An 11,555-nucleotide genomic window follows, 5' to 3' on the forward strand; every position below is an offset into this window, starting at 1 on the left:
GCCCATCCCAGGCTGCCGGGTCACGTGAGCACTACCACCCGGAGGTCAGTCCTCACTGATTTATTCTCTGCGTTTGGAGCCGCGGACGGCCTGGTCAGCGGCAGGTGTGGGACGTCCAGGGGTGCGGGCAGCAGGCGGGCGGGCGGTCGGCTGCAGTGATGGGGCGTGTCCGCGGCGTGTGCGTCCCAGCGTCTCCGGAGATGAGGATGGCGCTGCGCTGGGTTCAGTCCGGTTCAGGTCCCTTCGGCAGACTCAGCACAGCCCTGGGCGGAGGGCGCCGCCCCATCACCCCCGCGCACACTGACGCTCGGGGCCGTGAAGACACGGTACTCAGACGGGAGGTTGAGCGCCAGTCTAAGGGAAGACGCGCACAGACACTTCTCACGTGAGGAAAGATGCAAACGGAACCCCTGCGCTCCGCACGTCGTTTGGAGGCGTGCTGGGCTGCGTGGGCTCCCAGAGGCGCGTGTCTGTGGAAGCTGCAGCTCTGTACCCGGCCTCTGTCTCGGGCTCCCGCCCCGTGCTCAGCAGCGGCCGTCTCCGCGGCAGTTTGGCTCCAAGAAGCACCTTCCTGCTTGTGGGTCTAGCTCCGGGCGGAGGCCGGAGTACGGACTGGGAAACGGAGGGTTCAAGTCCAGCAGGGGAAACTTCCGGGAGCACACCCCGTCCACGCAGACTGCTGCCGGCCCACTGACCTGCCACTTGCAGCCGCCACCTCCACACAGGACCCGCCTCCCTCTCGGGCGCACAGGACGGTCCCGGTCACAGGTGCCAGTTCACTCTGGGAAGAGCTTCCGGAATCTGCCGTAGGCAGAGTTGCTGATGATGGCCGTGACGTCGGCCACGCCGGCCTCCGGGACCACCTGCACGTCCTGCACCGTGGCCTCCTGGTGCAGCCAACTGCGGGGAGGGCCGGCTTAGGGGGGCAGCAGCGTGGGACGCACAGCGCGCTCAGGGTACGCTTGCGGAGGGACCCAATGGGACGCGTGGAGGCCACGCTGCTGCTCAGAACGCACCTGACCAAGTGCCCCGCAGGCACCGAGGCCGCACAGCCGCCCGGCAACACCCTGCCCGCCCCGCGGCCGGACACACCTCAGCTGCGGCCCCGCCAGGCGGACGCGCAGGGTCAGCACCCGTCTGCCCGTGGCTCTCAGCACGGCGTCTTCCAGCGCGGCTTTCAGCTGCTCCAGCCCCAGCCCCAGGTGGGCGGACACGGCCAGGGCACCTGGTTCCGATGGGCTGTACCTGGGTGGGGACGGCCAGGGACCTGGCTCAGCCGCAGTCAGCAGAGCGAGGGTCCCCACAGGGCCCCTGCCCACGGAGCCCCGACCATGACACCTCCTCAGGCTGTCCCAGGAGGGGACGCCGCCTCTCTCCGGATGGGCCGTAGTAGGGGAGTCTGGGCAAGAGCCTGCGGTGAAACACGGACTGTGCGGAGGGCAGGCACCGCTCTGGGGGCTCGCAGCTGGTGGCACGTGACACACGGCAGCTAGGTCGAGAGCACCCCAGCGCCCCCGCCTTCCTGAACAGGCCAGGCCACCATGCGCGCGGCCTCCCCTGTACCAGGGGCAGCACACGCTGCCACCCGAGAGGCCCCTGTGGGCGTGGGCCTCCCCGGTCGTGGGCGGGGACAAGGCAGGCGGGCGCAGCTCACCCGGGCACCAGGTCCACCTTGTTGTGGACCTCCAGCGCGGAGTCCAGCAGTGGCGCGGGCAGGCGCAGGCCACGCAGGGCGGAGAGCACGCTGGCTTTCTGCAGCTCACGCTCAGGGTGGCTCACGTCTCTCACGTGCACGATGACGTCCTGGGGACCGACGGCCGCGTGGCAGGACATTCGAGGACACCGGTGTCAGCCCCACACGGAGACCCACCCAGGGCCCGCTGCCCCAGGCTGTCCCCAGTGGACAGGCTCCTCGCTGAGTCCTGCCCAGCAGAGTCCCCTGGGCCGCTCCCCACCCCTGCTGCGGGCCAGGCCCCCACTAGGGGGCACTCTAGAGGGAACCCTACAGGGATGGTTTTCTCCCTCTTTCTCCCCCACCCTTCCCCTCTCTAAAAATAAATAATTCTTAAAGAAAAAAATAACTAAAACCAGAGTCACCCCTCATTTGGCCGCTGGAAAAAAACGACGTGTCCTGTGGGGCAACCCGGCCTCCCCTGGGCTGTGTTTCGGGGGCCCGGCCCTGACTGCCTGGCTGCCACCCCCCACCCCACCCCCCCACGTACCGAGCGGGCCACGTCCTCCAGGGTGGCGGAGAAGGACTCGATGAGGCCGTGGGGCAGCTGCGACAGGAAGCCGATGGTGTCCATGTAGAGCACGGCCATGCGGCAGGGCAGCCACCCCGCGTGCGCCGTGACGTCCAGCGTGGCGAACAGCTGGTCGCGGGGCTGAGCGGCGGCGTCGCCCGTCAGAGCCTTGATCAGCGTGGTCTTCCCTGGGCATCGGGCACCGGGGCACCGCTGCGTCACGGGCCCTTCCCGGTCCTCGCACCCCTTGGGGACCCCCCCCACCCCCGCCAGGGCTGTCTGACACGGGGGTACCGGGTTTGCACTCCCTGGGAGGCAGGGGTCCCCAGGTGTACACGTGTGCTTTTGTAGCCTGGGCGCACCCCCGCGTGCTGCAGGACTTGGGGGAACTGCCCTCGGCTGCACGCAGACGACGGGCCCCTGAGGACACGGTGCTGCCACCTCACCCAGACAGGGCCGGGCCTCAGCGGGTTCGGTACTGGCTTGCGGAGGGATGGTAGAGAGGAGCCCCGAACACGGTGCCTCTGGCTCCTCTGAGCACCTGCGACTCAGGGCGCGGGGCCTGCCCAGCAGCACAGCCGGACTCCGAGTGAGGTCTCCGCATGGGGCAGGCACCGCCCCCCCTTCACCCGTGGCCCCCTCACCACTGTTGGTGTATCCCACCACGGAGACCACCGGGAACTCCCGCCGCTGCCGCTGCCGCCCCAGGAGCTGCCTCTTCCTGCGCAGCCTCTCCAGGGCCTGCCGGATCTTCATCTCCTTCTCCTTCAGGAGGCGCTGTCGCACCTGCATGAACGACTCTCCTACAACCACAGGACGCTGAGTCAGTGCGCAGACACGGGAGGACAACGCCCAGAGCGGCCGGGCAGACTGAAGCCCTGCGGNAGGAGCCCCGAACACGGTGCCTCTGGCTCCTCTGAGCGCCTGCGACTCAGGGCGCGGGGCCTGCCCAGCAGCACAGCCGGACTCCGAGTGCGGTCTCCGCATGGGGCAGGCACCGCCCCCCTTCACCCGCGGCCCACTCACCACTGTTGGTGTATCCCACCACGGAGACCACCGGGAACTCCCGCCGCTGCCGCTGCCGCCCCAGGAGCTGCCTCTTCCTGCGCAGCCTCTCCAGGGCCTGCCGGATCTTCATCTCCTTCTCCTTCAGGAGGCGCTGTCGCACCTGCATGAACGACTCTCCTACAACCACAGGACGCTGAGTCAGTGCGCAGACACGGGAGGACAACGCCCAAAGCGGCCGGGCAGACTGAAGCCCTGCGGGTGCACGGCCTGTGAGCTCCAAGATGCCAGGCAGCTGCACCCAGCACCCCAAAGTTCTGACACACCAAGTGCTTCCTGCTGACAGCCGTCTCCCTCCAACGTCTAAGGTCACCTTCACTTGGCAGAAAGTGAGAGCATTGGAAGAACAACCCCGATAGCCCCAGTGGGCTGCGGGGTAGCCCCGGGATGTACCACTTCCTGACCCTCAGAACCTGGGAACGAGACCTTGTTCGGGCACAGGGTGTTTGCAGGTGGGATGAAGGATCTGAGAGGAGGTCGTCCTGGGTCAGATGGCCCTACATCCAAAGGCAGTGTCCTTAGAAGGGACAGAAGAGAAAATGCAGACCACAGGAGAAGTCATGTGGAGACAGACGCTGAGACGGGAGGGACTGAGACGGGAGAGACGCAACCACCAGGCCAGGGACACCAGGAGCCCCCGGAGCTGGAAGAGGCAGCAAGGCCCCTCCCTGCAGCCTGTGGAGGGAGCACGACCCCGGGACCCCTGGACCTCAGATGTCTGGTCTCCAGAACAGGGGTGGCAGGGATCAAATTTTTTAAAGTTATATTTTGTAAAACAATTATTGCTTTTTTAAAACGACTTTTTAAATAAATTTGTGGTTTAGAGAGAGGGGAAGAGCGGGGAAAAGGGGGCAGCGATGGGCTGCCCTCGACCTGCCCTCGACTGGGAGTAGAATCGGCGACATTTCGGTCAGGTGTGTGGACCTCTGTTACAACTGCCCCGAGGCCACCCGGACCCCCAGCTGGTTGGATGAGGCCGCAAAACTGCAGACCAGCCCCGGGCGCAGCCCCTGCCGCATCGGGATCATGCAGGGACGTTGTCCCCTTCCTAGTGGTGGCTGCCGGCGCCTCCCCCTTCCCAGCACCTGGTGAGCAGACCCTGGACACGCTACCTGACCCCATGATGTAGCGAGAGCTCGCTCCACGTCCATCCGGGCGGGCTCCTACGTTCTTCAGGTTGGACCTGCCGTGGCAACAGGGCAACTCCGTGGATGGAAGAAGACGCAGAGGCCCATCCAGGGAGAAGGGAGTGGGCGCCACACAGCACACTGGGTGTGGCCTGAGCGGAGATGGCCGGTGTGCTGGGGGCCTCCCTCCCGCATGGGCCTTCACTGTCAGTCACACAGGGTCCCCCACTGGGTGAGGTGCCCATGGAGGGTGGGCCCCATCGGGTATCCCACCAGCCCCTGTGCAGGGGGCGGAGCCGGCCACACCCTGTCCGTCCCACACTCCAGCCACCCTGGGACTGGGAAAACAGGCAGGAGGCCCTGCTCTCGGTGACGACACCCGACACTATGCCAGCACCTGAGCACGGGGAGCTCCGCCAGGGCCACCTGCAGCCGTGCCTCCTTGGTCCGGGCGTTGCAGCGGAAAATGTGCAGAACCACAGTGAATCGGTCGAACACCTGCACGCCCCAGACGGCCTCCAGTTCTTTCTGGAAAAGGAGAGCGGGTGAGGGACCTGCAGGACAGCTTGGGAGGGGGCTCACTGAAGCCCCCCAGTCACCGCCCCTCACAGGTGGCCCCCTTCTCAGGAGCACCAGCCTAAGCGTTCCTGCCCTCAGAGTCCAGCCCCTCCACCTCTTGTCCTACGAGCCTGCAGGTCCTTCACCCCACCGCATCATTGGACCTCAGAGGAGGGGACGTGGTGCTGTCTGGGACGCTGTGTCTCATGCCCCCCACTGGGCGGGCTGACCCAAGGCCCCGCATGAGGGTGGATGGCACATGGCGGGTCCCGAGTACCTTGGTGGACGCAGACATCCTCTCCACGTTCAGGAAGACAGCTGTGACTTCCGACAATGCTCTGATCTTCTCTGAGGAGAGAAGCTCACGTCAGGGGTCCCACCCACAACATCTGTCCCGGGTAGTGCCTGCTCTTGGGTCGGCCGTGCCACCAGACCCTCTCAGCAAGGTGTTCGGGACAGCTGAGGGGTGCACTGGCTTCCAGGGAAAACCTGGGGCCCAAGATCACACTGGGAGTGAATGCATGTACCCAAGGCTCAGGCAGACAGACAGGCAGAGAGCACCCCCTTCCAACTACCTGCTCGGAACCAGGAGCCCACGACAGCCTGACGTGGGGACTGTCAGGGTCCCAGGAGAGTGCGGTTCACAAGCAGGACCCACATCAGACATTAAGAATGGGCAGCTGAGGGGGACGTCAGGGCTGGGGCTGCCCTCTCTGAACTGCCCACCCCGGAGGCTCCACTGAGTTCTGATGTGGCTAGAGGTTCTTCAACGTCGGGTCCCAGTCCCAGCGAGGTCAGATCCAAGTTTCAGCAACAGCCTGCGGTTGCCATTCTTCTGGGGCAAAGCAGGGACACGCGCACCGCACCCACCTGTCAGGTGCTCCAAGGTCCCTTTGCCGAAGATGAGCTTCCGGTCGGGCATTTTGGTCGGCACCACCATCGTCTCCACCACGGACCAGTGGTCCAGCGTGTGGACCAGGGCTCTCGCCTCTGCTACCTGCCACTCGGCTTCCGGGAGAGAAGTATCCTCGGTGACGGCTGCTTCCAGCCAACTTAGGGCAGCTTGGGGAGGGGTTCGCTGAAGCCCCCTTCTCAGGAACACCAGCCTCTGAGTTCTTGTCCTCAGAGTCCAGCCCCTCTGCCTCTCATCCTAAGAGCCCCCAGCCTCAAACTTCCACCGTAGGAGTTTTGGCAATTGGACAGCCGTCCGGAAGCCCCGCTCCCTGGCTTCCCGTCGCAAAAGGTCCAGCCACCGAAGCCCCGCCCCTGAGCTCTCTGCCCCATAAAGTCTAGCGCCTCGGCTCCGCACCTTCCGCGAACCAAGCCCCCAGGGTTGCCGGTCCCCGTACTGAATTCAACCTCCGAAGCCCCATTCCCGGTCTCGAGTTGCAGAAACGAAGCCCCGCCCCCTAGGCGCAGGGCCCAATCAAGTCCAGCCATTGAAGCCCCGCCTCTCAGCTCCCAGTTTTGAGTAGGTCCCTGAAGCCCCGCCCCTCAAGGCCCCGCCCCGCCAGCGCCGCCAGCAGCCCCGCGCCGGCTCACCTCGCGTCAGCTGCGGCTTCCCCGGTCCCCACTTGACCTCAGGGTGAACCAGGCACACGCGCTGGGCCTCTGCCGGCAGCAAGGGCTCGCTCCGCAGCAGTTCTTCCTCCTCTTCCTCGTTCTCTGCATCTTCTGGCTCCTCCTCCTCCCCCGCCAGTACGGCTCCGCCGCTCCGGCCATCCGCACCGGGACCCCGGCCACCACCCCGTCGCCCCTGCAAGGCCCCCGGATCACCCGGATGGAGGGCAGCGAGCGCGCGATCAGGACAGAAAGTCGGCGGCGGGGGCAGCGCGACCCTCAAAGCTGGCCGGCTGCGAACCACGCGAGAGAGCGCGGCCCCCAGGCGGACGGCGGCCCGCAGGGTCCACATCCCGCGTCTTCTCTAACGCCAGGGGGCGGGGCTTCGGGGGGGGGTGCTGTCGAGCGACCGTGCGGACTCCCCATTGGCCGTACGTGTCACGTGTGCGCGGCCGCTTGAAAGAAAGGAGGTCGTGGCCGGGAAAGGAGGGGCTCGCGGCGTAGGCGCCGAGGACGCGTTCTGCACCCGCGCGGGCGGCTGGCATCGGACCCCCAGACTAGAAATGGCGCGAATAGGGGGGGCTGGCTCCGGCCCGGCCCAGCCCCTCGGCGGGCGCTCTCGACACCCGGAGCCTTCCCGCGCCTGGCTCCGGCAGGCACGGCGGTCCCAGGTTTTGCCTTGGGGCGCGAGCCTGTCCCCGATGGCCCCTGCTGCGGATCGCGGTCTGCGGGGCAGTCTAGGGAGGGTTGCTCATGCCGCGTGGGGATTCGGAGTCCAGCCGAGGGTTTCCGGAGTGTATGCTGGCAGCCCGAGTGTGGCCCCGGGGTGTCTTCCCATCCCCGGAGATCCCACCTCCAGCCTTGGGGGCGTCCCAGTACGCCCCGGGGGTCTGCACCCTTGAGAAAGATTGAACGCGTGAGCTCGTGGTGGTGCATTCCACGTTTTACAGACTCAAGGACCTGGTAGGAATTGGACTTTCATTACGGCTTGGTGACGGTCTGGCCAGGAGGGGATGAACCCCGGCGTCTGTCTCCACACACAGTGTCCACGAGAGTGTCAGTGATTGTTCCCAGAGAATTTGCGGTGATGGGAATCTGGGCAGGTGTACCGGTTACTTGGTCTCTGAATCCTATTTTGGTCTGCGGGGGAACAGGTGACACATTGCAGCAGAGTAATGACGAGGTGCAGAAAAGAAAGCAGAAGGACACGAAAATCCTTTACAATGTGACCACACAGAGATACCTTGAGGTTTTGTGTCTACCAGTCCTTTGTAGACACGCGCGCTTGCCTACAGTCGTCCCCCGGTACCCACGGGGGTGGGTTCCGGGGCCCCCCTCGGACACCCAAATCCACGGGTGCTCCAGTGCCTTATATGAAACGGAATAGGATGCAGGCCACGCACATCCTCCCCTGTAGACTTCAAAATTGCGTCTAGATTACTTGATACACTGCCAAGGCAAGGTAAATGCTACACTGTATCATTTCAGAAATAATGACACAAACAGGCTGCATGTGTTCAGTACATGTGCAACCGCGGTAGACCTGACTTCACCGCAACAAGGTAACGTGCTAACTGCCAGTCAGCAGCAACCTAACCTTTCCTCATCCTGATCCTCCGGGATAGTTTCCGTCTCTGCCTGGATGAATTCGCCGGTGCAGAACCTGCAGATATGGAGGGCCCATGCCTACGTGTGAGTGTACATCTAAGTTTTTACCAGAAAACAATGTGTATCATATACAGGGTGGAGCAACAGGTTTCCAGTTGTTCATACGGAGACCGATACAAGTAATCAATGATACAAAAACAAACTTTCACATACAGCTATAAATCTACTTTTGCCCCACCCTGTATATTGCTTAAAATCTTTTTTTTTTTTCAACTTAAAGTGTATCTGGGTCCTGGCTGGTGTGGAACCAAAGGGTCACACTTTCGATTCCCAGTCGGGGCACGTGCCTGGGTTAGGGGCCAGGTCCCCAGTCGGGGGCGCACGTGAGGCAACCCCACGTTCATGTTTCCCTCCTTTGTCTACAAATAAAATCTTTGTAAAAAATGTATCCTGAATACATACTTTCAAAAAGTACGCAACGCTGCATATTGGCTGCCTGGAAAATGAGCTAATGGACATCTTATCATGAATACCGCATGTTAATTGGGCTTCTGTGTTTACCGAGGTGTCAGGTACTGAGTTCTCATACAGACTGGTTCGTAGCCACCGCGCATGCGCATCACAACGAAGTAGCCGTCCCACTATAATCTCTCCTGTAGTGCTGGAGAAATGACAAGAAGTACAGGAGCTGCTAATTTGGGCTTTTAACGTGAACCAGAACCCTTTAAGTGATGCTGGGGTCGCACACAAGGGCCGGGGTGGGGGCGCAGGAGCTGGGGCAGGCGTGGTGCATGGGGTGGGGACTGGGCTCTAGCGTGGAGGCTGCACAGAGGCGCGCGGGGGCGGGAGGACTGGGCACACGGGACGAGGTGGGGCGGAGGTGCCACGGGGCTGGCGGAGCGGGGCTCAGTGCCACTCCCAGTCCTGGTACTGCACCCGCCCTCGACACACCTGCTGGGCTCTGGTCCGGGCCCTGGGCCTCCTGCTTCATCCCCCTGCAGGGCTTGCTTCCCTGGGTGGTCTCGTCATTGAGGCAGGGTGGGGGTTGGGAGTGGGGGGGCGGTCAGGAGGAGACTGCAAGTGGGACTGATGGGCTATTTAGACCAGCTCGCACAGCGCGCCCAGGGCGAGTCGGGGNCAGTCCTGGTACTGCACCCGCCCTCGACACACCTGCTGGGCTCTGGTCCGGGCCTCCTGCTTCGTCCCCCTGCAGGGCTTGCTTCCCTGGGTGGTCTCGTCATTGAGGCAGGGTGGGGGTTGGGAGTGGGGGGGCGGTCAGGAGGAGACTGCAAGTGGGACTGATGGGCTATTTAGACCAGCTCGCACAGCGCGCCCAGGGCGAGTCGGGGCAGGCAGGTTGTCTTTAAGAACCGGTCGGTGGGAGCGTGGAAAGGGGCGGGAGGCCGGTGGGCAGAGGTGGTTCTGCGCCTGAGCCCATGCTTTCTTCCTGGGTAAACACGTCCGCCTGGGGGTGGGGGAGTCTGGAGCTGCACCCCCACCGCCACAACTCCGCGGCCTCAGGAACGGGTGAGCCTCTGGGGGGGTAGTGCTCACTTTATACCAAGGGACCCACGAAACTGACCCACCCAGTGCCGGGAGGAAAACTGCCAGGGACCTGGCTGTCCTGAACCCAGAGTCCAGAGAGGGGCCTGTTGTGCAGGTTTCCTCCCAGGCTCCAGAGATCCCAGGAACAGCTTAGTCCAACAGGTGGGGACCACCCAGCACCACCAGGGTGCTGCCCAGGGGGATGGGATCCCAGGCGCGGGGCCTGGGAAGGGAAGATGCCTGATGGTGCTTGGTCTACAGAGGGTAGTGCTGCACCTGACCGGGTGCCAGGGCGCTGTCCCAGCCCTGGGATGCGGGCCTCCGGCCTCAGCGGCTGCAGGTGTTCACGGGGCTGGAGAGGGGCCAGGTGATGTGCATGGTTTGTTAGTGTCTCACGAGTACGATGGAGACCAGGGGTTATTAGCCCCTTTCACAGGCGGTGCCGGAGCTTCTGGAACGCAGGGCAGTTCAGGCAGGACAGACGGACGTGAGACCTGGCCCAGGGCAGCCCCGGGACCTGCGACAGCCCCCTTTGCAGGGCATGAGGGTGTTAGTGCTTTGAGGTCTGGGGTCTTCCCGCGTGTGTGAAGGTAACCCCCAAGTATGCTCGCCTGGCCTTTCCAGGGGGCAGGGACCAGTGGGAATGAGGTGCATGGGGACAGACAAAACCGTGTGGGCTGCAGCACGGTGGCCAAGAGCAGTGAGGGGACACAGAGCAGGGTGTCGTCAGTGGGGATGCAGCTCCCGGGGAGGGTGAGGGCAGGGCACGCGGGAAACAGCGGCCGCCCGCCCCCGCCTGGCCAGAACCCCTCCCCGGTCCGGCAGACAGCAGCCCCTCTGCAGCACCCGGAAGCGGGGTGCTCGCCGTTCTAACATCTTTGTGTTCACTGATTTTACAGAGGAAAGGAGCGGGGAGAGAGGGGGGTACTTTCTGGTTCCCCTCATCGATGCGTCCTTGCCTGCCCCTTGTCTGTGCCCTGACCCAGGATGGAGCCCGCCCCGTGGGGCACTGGGGCAACACCCCGACCCACAGAGCAGCTGGCCAGGCTGTCTCGGTGGCTCTGCAGCTCCCATGGAGAGGGGACCCCAACCCCAGAACCTGCCAGGCACGTGGTCTCGGGGCCTGACAAACACTGCAAGATGCTGATAGTGCGGGGGTCCTGTGGACCATGTGGGACTTCTGGGTGGTGGGCCCTGGCCCCCAAAGCCAAGACTCTGGTCCACCAGGCCTTTCCCAGCCGGGTCTGGGCCACGTGGACCTCTGGTCATCCCCCGTTCCTGTCATCCCAGGAAAACGACCTTTGCCCCGTCACTCCTGAGGCCCTGAACCTCCAGGGAGAGGCTGAGGACCAGTCTGTGTGGCTCGAGGGAGCAGCTGGGGCAGGACAGTGGTCCCCGTGCCATGCGTGGGCACCTCATGGCCACGGTGCCCTGCAGGTGACAGCCACCCCAGCTGAGGGGAGGCTGAGGGGAGGCCGGGTGACCTGTCCTGCTGTTGCCCGAGGACAGTGTCCACGCCCAGTGGGCAGGGTGAGGGGGACTGGCCGGCCAGCAGGGGAGGCTCCCCGGAGCACTGCAGGAAGCAGGACCCTGCCGGCTGGCCCTCGAGAAGTCTCAGAACTCGTGGTTCCAGCTTTTCCCAGAAGAGGGGGTGCCCCTGGGGTCGTCGGGGACACAGGCGGAAGGAGGATACTGCTGAAAAAGGGGGGTGACCCACAGGCGTCTCACTGGACCAGTCTCTCCCTCTGTCCCCACGGTCCCAGGACCCAGCCTCGGTGGCAAAACACCCTCTGTGCTTGGAGGGAGGCGGTGTCCCCAGGGCCAGGACCCAGAGCTGAGGGGAGAGCAC

General features: G+C 64.2%; 1 protein-coding gene across 1 annotated transcript; it reads right to left on the reverse strand.

Annotated features, from left to right (window-relative positions):
• Nucleotides 1-45: 45 nt before the first annotated feature.
• On the reverse strand, nucleotides 46-6,928 carry GTPBP6 (GTP binding protein 6). The gene is made up of 10 exons (XM_037027689.1): nucleotides 6,536-6,928; nucleotides 5,864-6,001; nucleotides 5,271-5,341; nucleotides 4,833-4,963; nucleotides 4,421-4,491; nucleotides 3,270-3,428; nucleotides 2,223-2,431; nucleotides 1,655-1,803; nucleotides 1,093-1,245; nucleotides 46-900 (listed from the first exon to the last, which is right to left on the reverse strand). The coding sequence occupies exons 1-10, from the start codon at nucleotides 6,903-6,905 to the stop codon at nucleotides 777-779; spliced, it is 1,575 nt and encodes a 524-aa protein (XP_036883584.1). The 5' UTR covers nucleotides 6,906-6,928; the 3' UTR covers nucleotides 46-776.
• Nucleotides 6,929-11,555: the final 4,627 nt, after the last annotated feature.

The sequence above is a fragment of the Sturnira hondurensis genome, unplaced genomic scaffold (genome assembly GCF_014824575.4).
Source record: "Sturnira hondurensis isolate 20B ecotype Veracruz unplaced genomic scaffold, ASM1482457v3 Scaffold0019234, whole genome shotgun sequence".
In the NCBI taxonomy this organism is placed as follows: domain Eukaryota; kingdom Metazoa; phylum Chordata; class Mammalia; order Chiroptera; family Phyllostomidae; genus Sturnira; species Sturnira hondurensis.

Coding starts and splice junctions, on each gene's coding strand:
- GTPBP6 (XM_037027689.1), bottom strand. CDS start 6,905: ATGTGGACCCTGCGGGCCGCCGTCCGCCTGGGGGCCGCGCTCTCTCGC. Junction 6,002..6,535: donor GAAGCCGCAGCTGACGCGAG/GTGAGCCGGCGC, acceptor CTCTCCCGGAAG/CCGAGTGGCAGGTAGCAGAG. Junction 3,429..4,420: donor TCGCTACATCATGGGGTCAG/GTAGCGTGTCCA, acceptor CTGTGGTTGTAG/GAGAGTCGTTCATGCAGGTG.